Source organism: Pagrus major, chromosome 12, assembly GCF_040436345.1.
Source record: "Pagrus major chromosome 12, Pma_NU_1.0".
NCBI classification, from domain to species: domain Eukaryota; kingdom Metazoa; phylum Chordata; class Actinopteri; order Spariformes; family Sparidae; genus Pagrus; species Pagrus major.
The window spans coordinates 20,502,715-20,525,244 of record NC_133226.1 but is presented as its reverse complement, the minus strand read 5'-3'; the positions used below and the strand labels follow the sequence as shown (position 1 = coordinate 20,525,244).

Here is a 22,530-nt window from a genome sequence, read left to right as displayed (position 1 = left end):
ATACATTGTTATTAATAAATAATGTTGATTCCTGAAGGAAAATGTGCACGATTGAGACTTGTTTGTCAGCATATTCCCGCATATATGTCCAGCTATGGCACAGGCCTAAAAATGAACATAGTGTACATATTCAAGCCTCTATAATACTCCTCTCCTGCTCATTTCTTCTTCCTCTTCATCTCCCCCACCTCCCTCTGTCTCCATCTCCCTCTCTCTCTTCTTTCTCTGCACCAGCTGCTGCTGCTGCTGCTGCTGCTCCAGAGCCAGAGAGAAGAGTCCCCTCACCCCCCTGCACAGGCAGAGACAAAAGGCCTGATTCGCCTGCTGAACACTGCCCCCTCTCTCCATCCGTCCCTTCATGCACGGCCGTAGTGGTGGTGGTGGAGGTGGTGGTGGTGGTGGTGGTAGTGGTGGCGGGGGCTTCAGGAGAAAACGAGGCCTGGACTAGGACTAAAAATCTAGGACTGACCCAGTGAAGGAGAAAGAGAAGGAGAAGGGGGAGGGGAGGAGGAGGAGGAGGATGGGGGCTGGAATGGTTGGGGCTGAGTAAAGGCAGGTGCTGAGGCCTCTACAGGAAGACTGTTTTTTCCTGAATATCTCTCAGAGTGGGAAAAAATCTGACAAGGGTATGCCACATTTACCTCTATATATGCATGAACGTGCATGTTTATGTCGGTGTGTCTCTGTGGCGGCATATGTGGGCAGGGTGGCATGTGTTTGATGGGAATCTGGGGAGAAGGGGGGGTTATGAGGGATCTGTGTTTGCCCATGTCAGATTGTCTGTGCTGGGGGTCTTTGACATTTCTTGTCTTTATATGTCAGTGGCTGCTGGGAGCTGCACGAAAGTTTGTTGTAAGGAGTGAAAGCACTGGGGGATCTGGGTGAGAAACAGGCCAAGGTAACGGATCAAGCTACAATCATGGTTACCTAGATGTTTTCTTTTCAGTGTGTTAAGTTGAATACAGGTGCTGTTATCAGTCATCGTTTAACCTTATATGGTTTTGTTTACACTGTAGGATTTCTCTCTTTTTTTCTTTTCCATTTTTTTGCGTCAAGGTAACTGAACTGGTTTGTACTTTTGTGGCCTAATTCTAAGGCAGTGCAACTGACCAGGGTAGTGAATCTCCTTCACACGTGTCTGTAAAATATTGTGCTTTTTGTTTCACTACATCTACATACATATGAATGGAGTTTGGTGGAAAGTGTTGCAGTGTTTCCTGAAAGGTGGGCATGCTGCTTCTGCCTGTGTGTTTCCGAGGCCGTACTGCAGGGCTTTATGTTGACTGACCGGAACCAGCTGAAACCGGTTTGAGGCAGACGGAGGGCTGACAGGAACAATACCGTCTCTGTGCTTCACTGAGGGATAGAGATAGCCCTGGCTACTCCATGGCAGCCCTTCACAGCTCAGCCACTGGCTACCAAGGCACAGACCCTGCTGCTGCTGCCACCGCTGCTGCTCGCTGCTGGCTGGATGTCGGTGTGCTATGTGCTATGCAGCACGACTCATAGCGGAGGGGGGGCAGGGAGATATGGGAAGGGACGAGGGCAGGGGGACGTGACTGGCTGGGAGTCTGTGAATCTGGAGCCTAGAGCCTCTACACACACACACACACACACACACACACACACACACACACACACACACACACACACACACCAACACATACAGGGGCATGATCTATCTGTCTGTTTGTCTGTCTAGTGGTGCAGAGAATGACTCAGGAGGATCCTCACCAGTACCACCACCACTCACCAGATCCCTGGATGTAACCTGACCCTGTATTCTGGGCCTTTGCCTGGTTGGGAAGACACAGGACTGTTTTTTTCCAGGCAGGGTGGGGTGGATGGCTTCTTGTGGGTTAGTAGTGTTGTGACTGTGTTTGTTGCAGGATGGAAGGAAGGAAGGAAAGAAGGTTTGGCTAGTGGCTGGACAGGGACGGAGGCAAGAGGGTGAGGAGTGGCTGATTCACTTGCATGTTTCCACCATTGCTATTTTACTGAGATTGTAGCAGTCTTTTACACTATGTGTGTGGTTTTCAGGTGGTAATGATGCATGTGTATTAAACTGCAGTTGTTGAGAGGTGTTCTGTGTTGTGTATTTTTCATATTTGTCTGAATTTAACCTTCATTTACTCTCTACGTCAGGCTGCTCTGGCTGTGACTAGCTGTTCTTTCCACCAGGCCTTTCTCTCTCTGCTGCAGCCTCACACAGCTCAGCAGCCATTTTTCCCCCTCACTGCATTTCTCGCCTGCCCTCCCCCTCCATAACATTTCTCCCTCTCTTTCTCTGTCATTTTGTTTTCCTAATTTTTCAACTATCCCATCATCTGGATAAAACTGAGAATTGTTTTGAAACCAAAGATGAGGCTACAAGATATGGTTCTGTGTGCGTGCAGATGTGTTTGGATCAGAAAGCAGTGCTGGTTTGGCTGCACGTATTGTACAAGCAGAGCAGCTCCATGGCTGTGGCTTTTGTCCCCAACACCCACGATACATACATACAAGATGCATCTCACTCCTATCATCTTCTATTTGATCACATTAAAAAAATAAAGACTGGTTTGTTTCTGAAGAGTGAAGCGAAGATGTTTGATAACAACTTATACCACATTTTTGTTATAGAATTCACTATGAAACCACATTCTATCGGTTGTATCGATATATAGAACATGATGTGTTTGCTTCAAAGAGTGACTATTTTTGAGACCTAATCGAAAGCCTTTTCCATTGTTGTCATGTTCATACACTTCACAGTTTAAAGGATAAGTTACCCCCCCCCCAAAAAATTCAGTCAATATCTACTCACCCCCATGCCAATGGTAATTCGGGTGAAGTCCACAAAACATTTTTCTGGAGCTTCACAGCAAAACAGCGTTGCAGCACTCTCCGAAACAACTGAAGTTGATGGGGACTTTGTTTAAAATGTAACAAAAAACCAAAACAAATGAAAAACCATAAAATGGCTCATACAGCTCATCAGTGTAATCCAAGTCTCCGGAAGCCCACAAATCTCAAACTGATTTGAAAAGACGTTATTTACACCTTGTTTAAAGCCAAAATCTTCACTGTAGCTGCAAAGCTACAAGCGGTAGCGCGCACCTCGTCTGAAGTGGGTTCACAAGCTTGCATGTCGAGGGCGTACATAATCTCAATTCAAATCAATTTGGGATCTCAGGACTCCCAGACGTGGGTTAGGCTGGACAAGCTGTATGAAACCATCTACTTCAGTTGTTTAGGAGAATGTCGCAACGCTATTTTGCTGTGAAGCTCCAGAAATGTTGTGAACTATGAAACTCCCCCCAACTATCCATTGACTTGAGGATGAATAGATAATGACTGAATTTTCATTTTTGGGTGAACTTTTCCTTCAAGTATTGTTTACATGTTTCATTCACCCCCAAAACCTGCTGACTAGTGCCAGTCCACTGATAGGAAAATTACTAAAATAAAAAGTACATTCATCTTTGATAATGTATTCATAAGTCTCCTAATAATATATGACAAAATATATATTCGAACAGTGGGTGGTCATGATGCAGGTCCTTGCCCTTTTCCACCAACAATTTTTCAAGTAAAATGAATTACATCGGCTCACTGGAATAATACTGACTTGACTTTTAATTTGTTTAATTATAGCAATCTTGAGCAAATAGTGATTGAAGAGGAAAATGTTTTCCTGAGTACCCACATTTTAATGTCGTCAAAATGTCACATCTACCCCGTGTGGATCAGCATGTGTCTCTCGCTCAAACAGTTCAATGAAGTTACCCATTGTAAGGACAAATTAGGCATAAATAGGAATAATTGCACATACTTATATGACGATGCTATATGTCAGCTCAACTTGCAGTTTGACTTGATGACATTGTAAAGAGTCTGTTAATGCACATGAAACATCAAGCACCAGAAAGTTAACATGGTATTTAAAAGGCTGTATGTGAACACTGGCACACCACGTGGTGACAAATCCACCAAAAATCATAAAGTAATTCACAAAATATAGGTACATGCGACATGGACATTTCAAAAATTATTTAATATCTTAAAAATATACTTTTTTTTTGTATAAGTGAAAAGGTAAATAAAAGTTTAAGAAATGTGAAGGGCTCTATTAGTTATTTATACTGACTGGGAGACACATCCACTCTCCTTCATCATATCATCCAACTAAGAACAGGATTATTTATACTTTTATCATCCAAAGTACAGCTGATATATCAGTATTGGAATAGTTTATTTCTTAATACCAGCATCGCCCCCAAATTTCGAGTATCGGTCTGACTTGGATTTTCTCCAGGAATGCTCATTTTTGTATTGCTTTTTTATCTCCCAAGGTCACTCTCTGACTTGATTTAAAATCCAAAGCCAAAATACTCATAAACAAAATCATATCTATCACTTAGTCTTAATTAGTCTTTTAGTGTTTACTGTGCATCCTCAATCAAAAAATCAGCATGAAATGTTCGCCTGAGAGGTTTAACAGACCAAATGATTAAAAAAAAATATGACCAAATCATTACTTTGAAACCTAGAGTCTGCCTCTTGATATGAATTGCCTGACCAAGATATTTCACCAAGAGAAAAGGCCTCATTAGAGACTAATGATGGAACATTTCACCTTTGGGGTTTGACAGACAGGCCGCATTTTTCAATTGTACAAGGAATATAAGGAAATGCAGAATAGTTTGCGATATAATTTACTGAGAAAATTCCAGCCTACGAGAATCTAAACCAATTAGGGAACTTTGATCTATGGATTTTATGAGCTTTTATCTTGCACAACTCTAAAACCAAAATAGCTTCACATCCAAGACATTTCATGATCTTATAATCAGATTTCCATGAAAATGGAAAACTCTAAGTCTATAAACCTAATGAAAACAAAAACAATGGTGCTCTTGGAGGTTTTAGGTCTAACGACCACCCTCAATTATGTCATAACATGAGATAAGGTTAAAAAAAATTTTAGTAGTACACGGCTTACTATTACTCATTATTCTTCCATTGTGTTCTCCAGGTGATCTCCTCATCAGAACAGGAGCAGGACCATGGGAGATATGAAGACGCCAGACTTTGATGACCTGCTGGCGGCCTTTGACATTCCTGACATGGTGGATCCTAAAGCTGCTATTGAATCTGGCCACCATGATGACCACGAAGGACAGCTCAAGCATTCCAGCAGCTCAGGGACTACCAATGAAGACGAAGCCCACCACCCCTCAACAGGACACGATGTTGGCGTCAGTGTCATTGTTAAGAACATCCGAAATACAGACACTACTGAGCATGGTGGAACCATAACAGAAAAGGATGGGCATTTCCAAGGCCATCCACAACCCCATTCAGTTGGCAATGGACTTCATAATGGCCCTGTGCCCACAATACCACCAGGTACTCATTACACCAAGAATGGATGGAAAGCTCCAAGAGAGGAAGGACAACCACTTAACAACCAATCATCTACCTTCAATCAGTTCAGCCCCATCTCTAGTGCAGAGGAGTTTGACGATGATGATAAAATTGAGGTAGATGACCCCGTGGACATGCAGGGAAGTCGTTCATTCTTTAGGGCCACTGCTAAGAGAGAGGACCAGAAGCCCAAATCTCCTGTATCAGCAGACAATGTTTCCAAGCCTAAAACAAACATAAACCAAAAACCTGATCAAAAACATAACAATGGCACTCTGGGTGGTTCCAAGTGTAATGAGCCCCCTCAATCAAGTTTACCTGAGGAGGAACACAAGGAAGCTGCCCTCAAGTCTCATGGTCAGGGGTGCAAGGAGGCTGGAGAGTCATTAGGGCTTGTTAATGTGTCCAATATGTCTCAAGTCAAAGCCAAGTCCTCTGCAAAGCTTTCATCTTGTATAGCAGCCATAGCAGCCCTCAGTGCCAAAAAGGCTAGTTCTACAGACCTGGGTGTTTTTGATTCTCCCACAAAACAGAAAGAATGTATTCAGGCCAATGAAAATCCAAGAGATCCGCAGAAGCCACACGAGCAGGAGTCTGCCCTAGAGTTTGCAAAGAGGCTGCTAACAAAAACACCAGACAGCCCATCCAGTGTCACCAGTGAGGGTAGCAGCAAAGGTTCACCTGCCTCAAGCACAGACACTGCACCGGTCATCCCAAAAGTCAGGATCAAAACAATCAAGACCTCATCCGGCCAAATCAAGCGTACTGTCACCAGAGTTCTGCCAGAGTTTGATCCAGAGGGTCTGAGAAAAGGAGAGACTAGCCCATCTATCATGGCAACCACCAGTGCAATTTTCTCATCTCCCACAAGGCACTCTCTGCCAACCACAGTAGTAGCCACCACTGGAGGCCCTTCAATTGAAATAACCAAGCAAATGACGATTAAACCTGTGGCAACGGCTTTCCTGCCTGTCTCAGCAGTCAAGACAGCTGGTTCCCAAGTCATCAACCTAAAGCTCGCTAACAACACTACAGTCAAAGCAACAGTCATCCCTGCTTCATCAGTGCAAAGTGCCAGCAGTGCCATCTTAAAAGCTGCTAATGCCATCCAGCAGCAGACTGTCATGGTACCTGCCTCCAGTTTGGCTAATGCCAAACTTGTGCCAAAGACAGTCCATCTTAGTAACCTCAATCTTCTGCCTCAGACTGTATCCTCTGCTGTCTGTGATCTTCATAAGGCCTTGTCCTCCTCCAAACAACCACGACATCAACAATCACAAGTTAAACAGAAGACAATTCTCCCTGGCCGAGCCTCGAAGAAAGTCTCTAGGGTTCAAGTGTTCGCCAGCTCTCAAAGCTCTGTAGTGGATGCCTTCAATAAAGTCTTGAGTAGCATAAACCCTGTCCCTGTGTATGTCCCAAACCTCTCTCCGCCAACCTCAGCTTGTATCTCTCTACCCTCACGTGGCTACAAGTGTCTGGAGTGTGGAGATTCATTTGCTCTTGAGAAGAGCCTGACACAGCACTACGAACGTCGCAGTGTGCGGATTGAGGTCACCTGCAACCACTGTGCCAAAAGTCTAGTGTTCTACAACAAATGCAGCCTCTTGTCTCATGCCAGGGGCCATAAGGACAAAGGGGTCGTCATGCAGTGCTCACATCTAATCCTAAAACCAATACCTGCAGATCAGATGATAACAACATCGCCCCCATCAGATCCACCCACTGGCACCACCTCCACCTCCAAAGCACTAGCACCTACAAGTCAAGGGAGAGTCACTGGTGGTGGGTCCCAAAGTGCAGTGATTTCAGCTCCATGCAGTGCTCCTCTTGTGGCAGCAATGCCATTGGAGGACGATGCATCAAAGCTCTGCAGGCACAACCTAAAGTGCTTGGAGTGTAATGAAATGTTCCAGGATGACAGCTCATTAGCTATGCACTATCAACAGGCATCGGAGTCCAGTGAGCAGGTGTGTAACTGCTACATAATATGATTCAATGAATTTTAAATGTATGAATGTGAAATAATTATGACTTCTGATAAGTTTATTAACACAAGTTGAAAAGGTACAAAAAGTTGAAGGTAAAGTTTGTGTACACAAAAACGTTCAGGTTGATTTTCACCTCAACTCCCAAGGTGCATTTCAGTGAGAAACATAATTATCAAACATAAAATCCTGTTACATACTCCACTAACAGTGAGTGCAGGCCTTAAAGTTGCAAAACTGATTTTACCATCTGTAAAATCAATTCATTTTTAAACTTGGGATACATTTTGGGCAAATTCAGGGGCAGATTTCCCAGAAACAATGTTGATGTAATTATAACTGCTGGTCAAAACACAGACCTACATAACCATTACATTACTTGGGAGAGTGTTGTGTTTCAGAAACATTAAGGACATTATTTAAAGGAATTTGGGAAATTGGAGTTCAGAGTGGCAAAATTACTGGCACAGTGGCACCCAACTTCGCTTGTCTGTGAAATGCTGTAGATCATTAGATCTAGATTATTCAGTGTAACAAGGTCTCAAATCACATTTTATAATGGTCTATTATTACAGATTTTACATGCCAAAATGTTGAGATATCCCCAGTTACAACCAATGTCAATGGGACTATTTATTCAGTACAAAGTAGTTCCAAAGAAAACTTTTCAGAAGACCTGAAGATTATCCGAAATAACCCGGACTTTCTTTCTGATTTTAGGAAGTAGAAGTTTTCAATTCTTTGGCTCAAATATCCAAAATTAACCAAATGAGTAGAAACCACTAGATTTAAGTGTGGAAAATCAGTTTTTTTGTGAACATAATTTGGGGGGTGGATAAAAGTTACCTGTGACGAAATGCAATTGATGACTTTCTTTATCTCCTTTTTTCTGGGCCCATAGAAAACATGCACCATCTGCCAAATGCTTCTCCCAAATCAGTGCAGCTTTCTGTCACACCAGCGAATCCACCAGCACAAGTCTCCATACATCTGCCCAGAGTGTGGCGCCAGCTGCCGTTCTGTCCACTTCCAGTCACATGTCACCAAGAACTGCCTACATTACACCCGCAGAGTCGGCTACCGGTCAGTCTACCTTGACTAAAATCATGACAATATTAATCTTCATTTTATTTTTCTCTTGTGTTGTGATATGGTTCCCAAAGTTTGAGTGAGAGCAAGTTAATTCAACAACTTTAATTTCCAAACTTTTCCTTCTGTTACTACCTGATTTTTTTTTTTTTTTTTTTTTTTGGACAGTAAAATCTGATAGATAACAAATTCATGGATTTGAGTGTTCTTTTTTGTAAGTGGCTATACTCATATTTAAATGTCTTCTGTTCTTTCTTTTCTTTCAAGATGCCACTGTCATTTCTAATTACAGTTATTAGTTCGCCAATTTGCTCAAGATTGACAATCTCATATCAGTGAAAGCCATCATGAAATTTAAGGGGACAAAATTGGACAGTCAAAATGTTTTTGTGGACTCATCCAAGGTACAAGCCATTAAAACTGAACACTCATTTGTAACTATTTGACCAATTATGGTTCAGTTATGAGTCTGCTCAATCGAAATGTTATGCAAATAAACTTTTTTCACAAAGTTAAAACCTGCAGTGCTAGAATACAATGCTTTTCCTCCCCGAAACAAGAGACAAAATCAAAAAAGCAACTCAGTGAATGAAAACCTAAAAGGTGCTTTTTATTTTGGGAAATCTGGTTATTTGTTTTTTTGCAAAAGAGTTAGATAAGAAGAGTGATGAATGAAGAGTGAAGCTAACAATCTCCAATCTTCTAATCTACCTCTCAAAAAGAAAGTTAAAATGCATATTTCTCCAAGAAAAGTCTCATATTTATATCTCTTATTTAAAATTGTATTTAAATCTGACTTTTGCAAACTCCTATTCCCTCTACCTCCAGCTGTGTCCACTGTAGTGTGATCTTCGCTGATGTCACAACTGTAAAATCCCACATCCAGAACACTCACTGCGAGGTCTTCTATAAATGTCCCCTCTGCCCCATGGCCTTCAAGTCTGCACCTGGAACGCACTCTCATGCGAACACGCAGCATCCCGGAATGAAAGTTGGGGAACCCAAGTAGGTCTCATACATGCTGCATCTACCATCCAACACATTGTGGACGCTTAATGATAATCTAAAACAAATATGTTGTAGTTGTGTATTCCTTTTAAGACAGAAGTCAGCAAAAGTGTATGCAGTTCTGTTGTATGTGCACATTTTTAAAATTCAATGCAAAATACAATTTAATATATAATTAACATGAGAAATAGTATGCACGACACATATAATACACAAGCTTTTTCCTCAAATAATTGTCGACTGCACTCAGACACTATCAACACGCTCTTCCTTTCACACTGGCCAATATAACCTAATACCCATGTCCAATTCATTTTTCTGAGGAAAATCACCCTTGCTGCGTCATCACTAGCAGGATTTGTGGGTTTTAGACATGGAGCTTATCTTTGTTTTTTTCCACATGGCAACCTTTCACAGACTTTCAGTGTCCATCATCAGCACTATGAATAATGCTGGTGCTCAGCCGCAGGTGCTTTTCTATCAACTGGGTGGGTTAGGCCCTGGTTGTACCCTATGCTTAAAGGAACTATTTGTAAGAACAGTTGATTTTTGAGTCTCATTCCCAACTCATCAAATAATGATGCTCTGGGTTTCCCAATTCGTGAAAAACTGACGCTTTGGGATGGCGTCTTGTGATCACTTAGGCATTGACATTTCTTCTCTTTAAGTCTTTTATATTTCACAGTGAAATCCTTGTTTTTCTAAGGTTTTTTTTCTCTGTCTTTCAGGATGATCTACAAGTGTTCCATGTGTGATACCGTGTTCACATTGCAGTCCCTGCTCTACACGCACTTTGACCAGCATGTCGTCAATCAGAAAGTTTCAGTGTTCAAATGCCCTGACTGCTCCATGCACTACGCACAGAAACAGCTCATGTTGGATCATATTAAGGTGGGCATTAAAGTGTAACTCTCGCCAAAATGCAACCTAGGCTTTTTTCGTGAATGTACCCGAGTCAAACCTTCGTGTAAAAGCATAGTTACGATCAATCATAATATAATAATAAATCATTTTCAATTGCGTGCTAGGGGCAGCTGTATGGTAGCATCAAAATCGCTATTTTTAAAACACTAAGAAGACTCGACACAACATGAAACTTTGCTTGTAGTATCACCAGGGTCTCTACATGAACACGAGCATTGAGAACACTGTTTGCACAGTTTACTAAAAAGAAGGTTTTTGAACAACTCACGTTAGCAGCCGCTTGCTCCGCTCGCCACCGTCCTGCCAGTCGAGATGCGTCGATCCCCGAGTGCGGCGTAACATGGAGGAGAAAGCTCCATGTTACGCCGGGGATACTCTGTGTACACAAACAATGTTCTCAATGCTCGTGTTCATGTGTAGAGACCTTGGTGATACTACGAGCAAAGTTTCATGTTGTGTCGAGTCACAAACAAAACTATGGTAAATCTTAAAAGTGGCTTTTTCATCGTAATTATGCTTTTACATGAAGGTTTGACTCACGAAAAAAGCCTAGGTTGCATTTTGGCGAGAGTTACACTTTAAGAGCACTTATTTTAGGCATGCTTGATAATAATAATAATCACTTCTAATGTATCCTGACTGTGTTTTAAAACTTCAAGCTGTGAGTTAATGAACAAGTATGTGTGACTCAGTAATGCGGTCTTTATTCAAGTATTCAAGGCAATTATATGAGAAATACTTAATTGTTTCACATACAAGGGTTTAATAACTTCTAGGCTACAATTTAATTGGCATGATATTTTTTTAGACCATCCATGGAACCCTGAAGACCATCGAGGGTCCACCAAACCTGGGGATCAACCTCCCTCTCAGCACAAAGCCCACTAACAGCAACAGCACCAGTAATAACAACAGCAAAGATGGGGGAAATGTCAATGGTCAAGACAAGGGGGAAAAGAAGCCTTCAACTTCACCGCTAAAGAAAACAAACAGTAACTGCTCAGCGGACCTCAAGAACCCTCCTGGCACGGGATACACATGTGGAGACTGCAACAACCTCTTCAGTTCCAGGGAGGTCTTTGTGGCTCACATGAGGCGTGAACATGGCAAAGTGAGCGTTTGAAACCATTCTCATAAGGACGTTTCGAATTTGTGAATTTATTGATTTGCAATCTTCCACAAGTTAAAGAGGAGAAACATGATCTATGCCTGCATTTTAAGGTCTAATGCATTCTCTTTTTATTGCAGATACTGAAGAAACACCCATGTCGACAATGTGACAAGTCCTTCAGCTCCTCCCACAGTCTTTGTCGACACAACCGTCTGAAACACAAGGGGCTACGGAAGGTCTACACCTGCCCGTCAGTACATACAACCAGTGTTTTTGACAAGTCTTGTCATTGTTCATTCATACCCTCCAGAACGGCACACAATAAAAAATGAACAATTTTCTGATCACACTATTAAGACACTATCACATTACAACACTATAAACAGGATGTCATCATGACAACATCTGCATTAAAACGTCTAAGAACAAACTAAAAAGACCTTTGTTGTATATTTTGTTGAGTTGTGCACTTGTATTAGTACTTCAATTGTTTCCAACAACCCAGAAGTATTACTCAAGGTAATAGCGCATTTCATTCGAGCGCCTGTTGCTATAACTTGCAGAAGAGAATCAGAGAGTGAGGATGGAAGTCAGCTAACGTGACTTCACATAATGTGAATAAAAATTATATACATTACCTCGTCAGTTAATATTTCTGGCTTAGTCACGCCGGATAGATTTTCATTAGCAATGTTGGTTGTTTAACAATGAAGACAACAACTCCCTTAATCGCACGCTAGGTCTTTTGTTTAGTTTTGAGTGAGAGACCCCTAGTGGCAGAAATGACATACTGTGGAATTAATAATACATTTGCAAGTGAATTGTATGTATGCAAGTAACAGAGGAATAATTCAGCTTGTTTTTTTTAATTGTACATTAACAGACAATGCCCAGCTCTCAGTCAGCCGTTCACTAAAAGAGTGCTGCTGGACCAGCACATTCAGCTGATGCATGGAGCCAAAGACCAAGAGGGGAAGAATGTCAACTCTGATAATATGGAGGCTTTACCTGACAAGAAAACGGTACTGTGGAAGACATTTTCATGCATACATTTATCAGAACGAAGCACTCCTTGCGAAGTGACTTTCATGGTTCTCCTATGATTCCTAACCAATCAATTTAATCCCCACCACAGACCCTCAGCCCAAAAAGGAAGCCAGAAGAGGATGAGGGGGCTCCAGGCTTGAACTCGAGGGGCTCTGACTCACAGCCACTGAAGAGGCTCAAGGTGAACATCCTTAAAGTCCACAAGTGTGCAGTCTGCAGCTTCACCACTGAGGACATCGCAGCTTTCCACAAGCACATTCCTCAGCACAAGTCTGACGGCTCGTCCTATCAGTGTCAGGAGTGTGGCCTGTGCTACACTTCGCACCGCTCACTGGCCCGACACCTCTTTATCGTGCATCGGCTGAAGGAGCCGCAGGGTCTCGCCAGATACCACGGACGGGGCAAGGAAGATGACGAGAGTCAGAGAGAGAACCAGCTGGATGTTACAGACGAGAACAATGACGGGACGCCAAATACCAAATGCAAAGTGTGTGGGAAGACATTTGAAACGGAGGGAAACCTGAACACGCACATGAGGACACATGGGATGGCGTTCATAAAGTCAAAGAGACTGAGCGCAGCTGAGAAGTGAGAGGGAAATACTTTAAAATCATTCCATTTAAAACAAACACTGTACAGTTTGTTAAATTTCTGCAGACAACCAAGAGTATCTCAACAGGCTGTGGTTCTGCTTTATATACATAATGTACATGACGGGTTCTACAATATGTATACAGTATACACACAAAAATATGTAATATATGTCAAGTTCACTCTATGTGTCTTGAAGTAAATGGAACAAGATAGTTTTTTGTACACATACATGTTTCTATAGGCCTTGAATAGATCTTTTTATAGAAGAGCTTTTTTATTTTAAAGTTTCCATTGTTGTCTTATCACTAGGACTAGATAATGTATGAATATATGGTCGTAATGGGATTAATCCTCATACAGTCAGCAGTGTTCTGAATTTTTTATGCTGCTAGTGTCCAACGAATGTCTAAAAGACAAAATATACATATATAAAACTTCAGGTTTCCCCACAGTACTGTAAGTTATCCCTACCTGAGGTCTTCAGTTTCAACTTAATAGTTGAGTGACAGATTTGCATCCAACATTCTTTGTGTTTCAGCTTTATTTTTTTATTTCACAGATAACAAATATTATTTTAAGGTCATATTGCCCTGCACTACCGGACATAGATTAGAAAAATAAAATGTTTTTAATGGAAATCGTCATTAAATTTTTCTAGGCTTAATCCTTATCTGGAAAGATGAGCCATTATGTTATATCTTAATTTGGCAAAATATTCTAAAGCTATAAAATAGCTCAATATGTAATGCTGCAGATCCTTGTACTCTTCGGTTTGATGCGAGGATCAAACTCCAGTTGAGATTTTGTATGAAACATAATTTTTACATTTAAAAATACTATTGGGCAGACATTTTAAGATCTTTTAACGCACATGCTTGAAACTTCTGAGAAAAAGTGTTCTTAATGGAACCCTTAAAGAACCCTTTTGAAATCCTAATTTCTAAGAGTGTATAATAAACCCTGGCTCTGGTCTCTTGTTTTAATGCATCAACAAAATCTCTGCATTAATCTTGAGCTGAAATTACATGAAAAAAATCAGAGGATTTCAGACAATCAGACAAAAATAAAGCGTATTTTTAGCTGCATCTCCATACCACCTTGTCCAGTTATTATCATTTACATATCAAATACATTCCCAACAAAAATGTGGTTAATAGATGCATTTAAAATCAGTTTAAGCACTCCCAGTTTTGTGGATGATTACGTTAACGTTTAACACCAGAAAGAGTTTTTTAAAGACAAACATCTTGGCCAAAATTGAATTTTTTTTGAGAATATATTTTTAAAAAGATTGTCAAACTTTTCATTCCTGTCTTAATACAAATGGCAGCTCTTTGTGATTACAACTCACTTAAAAAAAACTGTTTATTTACCTGAATATGTAAATTATAAGATATAAAGCACTTGCCTTTTATTTAACAGTATCAGTTCTTACAGCACAGCATAAATAAAGCTGCAATGACTCTGTATTTCCTGCCTTCAGTTTGTAGTTTAATGTGAAATCATAATGAATGTTCATTTACAGGAATAACACCGGGGAAAACATCTAAACCGAAGATAAACTTCAACGAATGTAAACTTGGCTGTGAAACTGAATTATATACAGTAAGACATACAAGACAACCAGTTCAATTACATCAACAATTACTCTCAATCACTTTTGGACAGTGGTTTTTCTACTCTGACAATAAGACTTTAACTGTCTTGCGCTGTAAAACTGCATGTGAGAAGGAGTCTGTGAATTGTTTGTTGATTAGAATGTGTCTTGCTGATGCTGCTGCTGCTGTTTTTAGACATTTCTGATGCTTGTATACAAAGCTGTTCTTTATGTCAATAAATGATGAAACCTGCCAGGAGCGAGATCTGATGTCGGCTGCACATGAGACATCAGCTCCTCTCAATGGAAATATATCAGACATCCTCTCGGGATCATTTATACTCATGCTAGTATGGTTCTGTTTCGCATGGATCATTGTAGCATGAAGGTTGAAAAATCAAAATTTGGGATTTTGATAACAGATGTTTCAGGTCTAAATGTCCTGCAATCAAGTGAACATTTTCATGTAATTGGCAGTGGCACATAGGAGTGATATTTAACAATAAATACTATGAAATTATACTTAATTATACCCAAATCATGCTAACCCTGTCTCCTAAAAATGTTGTTTCCATACAACTAATCTAAAACAGAAAATATGATTTGAAAGAAACTTAATGTTGGATTAAACTTCTTATCAATTAAGATGCTTTAAATGATAGTAGATCTATTGTGACTGAAACAGGAGGTCTGAGTATCTAAATTATTGTCTCCTCTCTCTAGCAAGAGCTCAAAAACTAATTGATCATAACGTAGCTGCATCATACTGAACGTGTATACATTGTTTCTCTCACTGTTGCCAGGTAAATTTATGGCACTTTTATGTAGGTTTTTAGGACAAGCTCACCCTCTAGTGGCCATTGTTGATTTATTTCAATTACTAGACTGTCTATGATGTTACTTCTCCCATATTTTAGCTTGAGACAAATGGCTCCAATATAAACAAACTCAGTAGAAAAAGATATAATCAATTTATTCTTATCCAGAAAAAAATACCAACAATTCCTGAAGCAATCAGACAAGACCAGAAAAAACAGCTGAGTATTTTAAAATCAGACTGATTGTATTGTAACATATCTTTTGTTCCAGCAATAATGATGGGGCTATACAACTCTGACACTGACTTGTAGCCATCATTATTAGACCTGCACTCTAATTTCCTCATCCTGTGCGGTCACATACTCACAGCCTGGCTCTTCTCTGTAAGCCTCGCATCGTCGTGAAACCAAATCCTGTTCACACCTGACACAGAAAACCAGGTGGGGACGACCTAGGGTCACCAAAGCAGCTTTTCAATCCATCCCATACAAGATGAATTTCATGCTACCTTCTTCATGATGACATGCCCCATCCTTTGTTATTTAAACACATCTGCTAAAAAGATTCTGTCAGTCTTAAAATGACCCCGTTTTGGGTGGTGTTCCTTCTGTTTGCAGGGCGTAGTGTAGCGCTGGAAAGTATGCAGGCGTCAACGGTGAGTCAAAGATGTATGGATGATACCAACAATTTCCTCTGGGAAATTAAACAGGACAGGCCAAAGGAATATGCTGTTCTCAGTAAGTGTTGCTGACTTTTAAATGGCTTTTTCTCACTGTATGTTGTAGAGTCGCTTGTGCATTTCCCGTCTGGGGCGTCGAGGCTCAAGCCCATAAAAAACTAAAAAAGCCTGACTGAGGAAAGCCATTTTTATAGAGGAGCTCTGCAATGACAATTAAACCATTATTTTTGTATTATTTAATTTATTCATGTAACTTGGTATTTACTTTATCTGTACTTTTAACCATTTATGTAGCCTACTCTGCTTTTCCGTCAACCACGGATCATGTCATTGGTTAAAGCAGTTTTGTTTTGTTTTTCTAATGCGAAAGTGTCCAACATATTATTTCTTATATTATTAATGATTAACCGACAATTGATTGTGAAGGCAGCTGACTATCAATTAAATCAGAAGAGAATGATCTTCATTGACTGAGATTTTTATGCCTAAACAAACTCTGTTTGTTTTCATGACCGAATAAATTGAATACACAAACTGACCTTAAAGGACAACACATTATATTTGGCGGACCCTGCCACCTTTCTGGCTTCAAACGGTGTTCTGGGGACCTTAATTTCCAAATTCAGTAAAGGAAAACTACAGGAAAAACAAACCAGATAGTACGCCTTCAAGTATCAAAAGTAAAAGTAGAGGTATATTATACATACATTTAGGCCTATGTGTTTATATATAATGTAGGTGGACTGATTATCAGCCTGGCTGACTATCAGATACGATATTCTGCATTTCTGTCTGATTATTAGATTCATTTTTTTAAATCTGACTGCTGATTGCTGCAAAGTAACTAGTTAGGCCTAATTAAAGTTATCAAATATTGTAGTGGAGTAAAAAATACAATAATTGCCACCAAAATGTAGTGGACTGGAAGTATTAAAAAGCTGAAAATGGAAATAATCAAGTAAAGCATAAGTACCTCAAAATTGTACTTAAGTAAAGTACTTGAGTAAATGTACTTAGTTACAGTACAGCCATTACTGACGACCAACAACCTGTAAATGTAAAATTTCAGAAACCACCAATTATTTACATCCCTTGATGCTTTAACCATGTCTATGTAAACAACACATTCATACAACAGCTTCATTGTACAACTAAACAGGGTAATGTAACGTTAAATTACTACATCACCTGATGTATTTGTATACACAGATAACGAGATACACTTAAAAATTAGACAGATAAATACAGAAATAGACAGAGGGTGTATCTGACTCACTTTGTTTATGATGAAGATGAAGTAATCCACATCCTCGTCGTCTCATCTCCTTAAACTAGTTTTTCCGTTACTTGAACTCTCTCTCGCTAACGTTAGCTAGCTGCTAGCCAACTAGTCTCAACACCACGGCAGCTAGCGACACTGAAAAACAAGCTAACTTATGTTATATTAAAATACTAACACACTGCTGTTTACTGTTAGGCCATAATATGATGGCTTCAACTTTTAATTTTGACTTTCTTTTACCCGAGACTTGTTCATTTACAGCTTTAAAGTCGCATTATTAGTGACTGCGTCTGATTGTTTGACACTTGACGCCAGTAATCAAAGTACGCCACCCTCACCTGCCTGTCATTCTGTAAGGGTGCAATACCGTTTTTGACCACACAGGCTTACTGTCATTGACCAGCAGTTACAATGGAGGGGGGCGCTGTTTCACCCAGTTTGAGGCAAGTGAATGGAAGATGGGGTAGTTCATGGACGCGGATGATGATGATGGACTAAACTAGCGGTGCTGAGGGGGATGCACCCCCTAAAACGAGGCTATAACATATGCCGAATTTACAAGAAGGCCCAAGTTATTGAGAATTTGTCAGAAACAGCGCTTAACAAAGTTTGAAAAGTTTCTCCTAACTCAACAACTCATTAAATTGAGCTATTTTATAAGGGAGTCTTGTGGACTTTCTCTCCCTTCCTCATCTCCTTGCTGTTGTTGACTGTAGTTGATGTGGCTGCTTTGATCTGTAAAATGTTGTGTGTTCAGGTTTGGTTTTTGTTCTCTGCACTAAGTTGCGTATGTGTGTTGTCTGGTGGTGTATTGTGTGTCAGTGTATGATGCTTTTGGAAAGATGGGAAGCAATGTTGAAGGAGGTAATGCCAACCAGCCTGGCTTGCTGAAGGAGTGCCGCTCTGCCCACGGTCCAACCTTCTCTGGACAGTACTGCCAGGTGTTCCTTAGGCAGGTAACCACAACAACAAAAATAATCATAGGAGATAAAACGTCATCCTGACAGGCAATAATCTGATTTTGAACAAAGTTTTTTTTTTACTACCGTATAGGGAACAGTCCAGTACTTTGTGGGTATTTGTGTTCCTGACTCCTGTGGGGAAGCAGATGTAGAAATGCTGGTGCTGTACGGTCAGTGATCAAAATTCGTATTTTATTTTCTGTACTTGCTTCAATATAATTCAATCAGTGCAACACTTGTTTTTTTTTTACTTGTAACTTAACAGGGAACCTTCACACTGATCAGATGTCCCTCATTCCTCCTTTACCTCCCATCCTGATCAATCAGTCCTCTCAGGAAATGATCATGACCCACTGTTTGTCCAACACCAGTGCACCTGATGCATCAGATGTCACCTGCCTGTCAGTATATAATTAGACATCTTTTTTTTTACCCTCTGTACTGTCTTATCTGCATGTAAACTTGTAATATTACTTACTCTGCGTGCTTGATCTTCACCTAAAACAGATACCTTTTGTCCTGCAGGTTTGTGTGCTGTGTGATGGTTGCAATTCCTCTTGCGGCTACCATGTTTACAGCTATAATAAGGTGGCAACGGAGCAGAGAAGTGAGTCCAACGGCAGAGTCTTCCTGTTTAAACACCGGCCTCAACCTTTATGGGACCCTGAAGACCAACGGCTCCTCCAATAGTGAAATAAATAGTAACGCTTTTGAAGAAAATGGTAATGGTAAGTACAATGGTTGTCAACACAAACACTGCTCGAGATGTCCTGACACAGATTGCGTTAACATTCAGACATTGCTTTATTGAATATTGTCTTTTGTAGACAGCACCAGTCACACTCCACTGTGTCTCCCTCGAAGCTGTGTGTACCGCTGCCTTCAGGTGTTCTCTCTTCAAACGACTAGCCAGGGTGTCTTCAGCACCTCCTCAACCATCCCAGGAGGAGGCTACTCCTCCCTGAATGGAATCCGTGTTCTCAGCCTGTTATGGATCATGTGTGGACACTCGGCACAGTTCTCCGTCATAAACAACCTGGGTATATGACAAGACTCTCAATGATTTGCTCATTCAGTTTGTGTGTCTTTCAGTTCTTACACTGCATCGTCTCCATTGCAGACAACTACAAAAACTGGAAGAAAACGGTTGAGAGAAACCCTTTGTATGTGCTCACCATGAGCGGACCGGTTTTCCTGGCTGTGGACACCTTTTTGCTTCTAGGGTGAGCCCGAAGCAACATGAAGAATATAAAAAGATTTTTATTGTGAGTGTTAAGTTTTTCTACAGCAGCTTTTGTGTTGCAGGGGTCTGCTCAGTGCAAGGTCTCTGCTGGGCTCAATCGACAGGGCTGAAGACAAACTGAGCCCCAGTTTGGTGGCTGACTACCTCTTCAAAAGGATTAAAAGGTGCTGTGTGCTGCAGTAAATTAAGTTATGATGATCTGTCTGCGTTACTGTGTCTTTTTTTGGCAGTAAAAATGGATTTAGAAGCTCATAATGTACAGTATGATCGAAAACCAGTGATGTAAATGTGTGTTCTCTTTGTCTTTCTACAGGATTCAACCCCTGCATATGTTTATTATGTGTCTAACCATTGGCCTCATCTCTCTGGTCCAGTGGGGACCCTACTGGTTCCCATTTATAGATACAATGATGGACTGTAAGACTTACTGGTGGGCCAACTTACTGCTGATAAGCAATCTCCTCCCAGTCCATGAGATAGTAAGTTTAGGCAGTGATTTAGATGTGCTGAATATAAGCTCAAAATCTATTTGACAATTTATCTCCCAATCTCCACAGTGTATACCTTGGACATGGTACCTGTCTCTGGACTTCCAGTGTTATGCCACCACTCCTCTGTTGGTCTACTTTTACAGACTGTACGTCCTTTCACATGATTCTATTCAGATAAAGATCCAGTGTGTAGGATTGAAGGGAATCTCAACCCAGTTGCCAGAATAAATGTTGGCCGAAATGTTAAACTTGACATGTCTTTATGACGTAACTTTACGTTTCCTTAGGGTGAGGAAAAAAAATCATGCTTTGGCTGTTTTGGTTGCCACAAACACAGCTGGAGATGTACTGACTTCTCGGCAAAAACACTCAGTTTTGTCCCCACAAACAAGGCTGGATGTTGTCCCGACGTCTCCTTAAAATTATCCAGTGGTGTCACGCTTACAAATGTTGGAACACAGCCGTGAACCGCAGTCACTTGCTTGGCCTCTTGCCTGTTACTCCACCGAATACTGGCTCTGAAGAGGGCCTTTAAGGATGTATTTTTAGCTGCCATTGTAGGGGAGGGAAAGTCAGGGGGTAATCAACTGTCTCTAAATCCTACTCACTGGACCTTTCAATCAGATTTCTACCTTGGAAAAAATGCTGTACATGTTTGAATCATGGCCACCGCTGGGGCTATTTCACACCACAACAACTCTAGTACTGTGATCTTTTGTTTATCAGAAACAGAAGTGTGTTTACAGTCGTCGCTGGAGGCCTCCTGTTGATGACCACCGTGAGCAGTGTTGTCATAACTGCACTCCTGCAGCTGCCAGTCTTTCAGCCGTCTACACTGTAAGACCTAGTGATGGTGGTCTAGCATCAATGCAAACAGCTTAGGAACCAAATGCATGAAACTGAACGTAATATAATCAAAAATATAAAAGAGATGAAGGGCAAACTAGTCATTGCAATTGTGTCTTAAAATGTACTTTATGCATTTACTTTGCAGGACATCTGAGAATTATGTCTTGTATTACTATGTGAAACCCTACACAAGATATGGGCCGTTTTTAATAGGGATCTTAACCGGAATATACCTGACAACAAAGAAAGATCAGCTGTTAAAGAAAAAGGTGAGGACATCTGATTACCTGCCACAATCACTACACACAACTTATATAAATGATATTTTCTCATATAATCAAGCCAGACAAGCACACACACGAGTCTAAGCAGCTATCACACTGATTTGCTTATCGTGTCTCCAGTGGCAGGCAGCACTCGGTTGGTTCTGCTGCCTTTCAGTCATGGCTGTGTTGGTTGGATTGGCCTACATCCTCAGGGAGACTCCAGCCTATACATCCGTGCCGCACGCCCTCTACCAGGGACTGCACAGACCGCTCTGGGCTCTGGCTGTGACCTGGATCATACTGGCCTGTGAGGAGGGTTACGGAGGTATAAAAAAAAAAAAAAAGGTAGACTTTTATACATAAAGGCAGAAATATATATTTTCTATGCTACATCTTCTGTATTTCTCACTGTTTCTCCAGGTTTTATAAAGAGCCTCTTGTCACTGGGTTTCTGGGTTCCTCTCTCCAACATTAGCTTCGCCTGCTATCTGACTCATCCTGTCTTCATCCTCCTCTACATCGGCTTGCAAGAGACCCCGATCCACTACTCAGACATCAACTTTGTAAGTATCTCAGAGCGCACATTTCATCCAGGTTCATCGAGCCTTACATTGAGGTTTTTCTGATTGTATTATGTCTCCTCTATTCTTTAGATGTACCTGTTCCTTGGTCACGTGGTGCTCACACTGACGGTGAGCTACGTGCTAACTTTGCTGGTGGAGAAACCCTACCTCCTCCTCAAATGGAGCAGTGCATAGCAGACAAAAGACTGCTCCAGTTAACATCCTTCATTTTATTTTCTGTTTGTTCGTGTCTCCTCAGCTATCACTGTTGTTCAATTCTACTTTTGTAGAAAATAAACCTGTTTGTTTCTTTAAATAAAAGAAGTAACGGGAAGTTTTCTCGCAACACTCGTGTGACTGGCTTCCTTGTGACCCAGGGTGTTCCCCTGCCATCCATATCCATCCTATTAACGGTTCAGGTGTAAGACAACACAACACTTTCCATGGCAGCGAATCAGAATTTACAAGTGACCCTGTCTCAGCTGATGAGATCATAACAAAGGTTTTCAGTTTCTCGTGACGCAAAAACACCCAGCTACGTTTCCATCCGAGCACTCGAGTTATGCAGGCCCACTTAATGCTTGTGAACAGCCTGAAAGAAATAACTTG

General features: G+C 41.0%; 2 protein-coding genes across 2 annotated transcripts; both read left to right on the top strand.

Moving 5' to 3' along the window:
• Positions 1-1,742: 1,742 nt before the first annotated feature.
• Positions 1,743-13,713, top strand: znf532 (zinc finger protein 532). Its single transcript, XM_073478080.1, has 9 exons — positions 1,743-1,950; positions 5,018-7,379; positions 8,299-8,480; positions 9,315-9,491; positions 10,223-10,385; positions 11,227-11,529; positions 11,667-11,779; positions 12,413-12,556; positions 12,673-13,713. The coding sequence occupies exons 2-9, from the start codon at positions 5,049-5,051 to the stop codon at positions 13,166-13,168; spliced, it is 3,909 nt and encodes a 1,302-aa protein (XP_073334181.1). The 5' UTR covers positions 1,743-1,950; positions 5,018-5,048; the 3' UTR covers positions 13,169-13,713.
• Positions 13,714-16,166: 2,453 nt separating this feature from the next.
• oacyl (O-acyltransferase like) lies at positions 16,167-22,116 on the top strand. The gene is made up of 15 exons (XM_073477554.1): positions 16,167-16,323; positions 18,370-18,503; positions 18,601-18,679; positions 18,775-18,910; positions 19,035-19,243; positions 19,364-19,549; positions 19,630-19,732; positions 19,815-19,916; positions 20,066-20,231; positions 20,310-20,389; positions 20,970-21,080; positions 21,238-21,361; positions 21,497-21,683; positions 21,779-21,921; positions 22,012-22,116. Exons 1-15 carry the CDS (start codon positions 16,167-16,169, stop codon positions 22,114-22,116), a joined length of 2,022 nt encoding a protein of 673 aa, XP_073333655.1.
• The last annotated feature ends 414 nt before the right edge of the window (positions 22,117-22,530 follow it).

Excerpts from the sequence above, each read along its gene's own strand:
- znf532 (XM_073478080.1), top strand. The coding sequence starts at position 5,049 with ATGGGAGATATGAAGACGCCAGACTTTGATGACCTGCTGGCGGCCTTT. Across the intron at positions 11,780-12,412 it reads CGGAAGGTCTACACCTGCCC|ACAATGCCCAGCTCTCAGTC; the intron begins GTCAGTACATAC and ends GTACATTAACAG. Across the intron at positions 12,557-12,672 it reads CCTGACAAGAAAACGGTACT|CCCAAAAAGGAAGCCAGAAG; the intron begins GTGGAAGACATT and ends ACAGACCCTCAG.
- oacyl (XM_073477554.1), top strand. The coding sequence starts at position 16,167 with ATGACCCCGTTTTGGGTGGTGTTCCTTCTGTTTGCAGGGCGTAGTGTA. Across the intron at positions 18,680-18,774 it reads AGAAATGCTGGTGCTGTACG|GGAACCTTCACACTGATCAG; the intron begins GTCAGTGATCAA and ends GTAACTTAACAG. Across the intron at positions 21,081-21,237 it reads GTCTTTCAGCCGTCTACACT|GACATCTGAGAATTATGTCT; the intron begins GTAAGACCTAGT and ends TTTACTTTGCAG.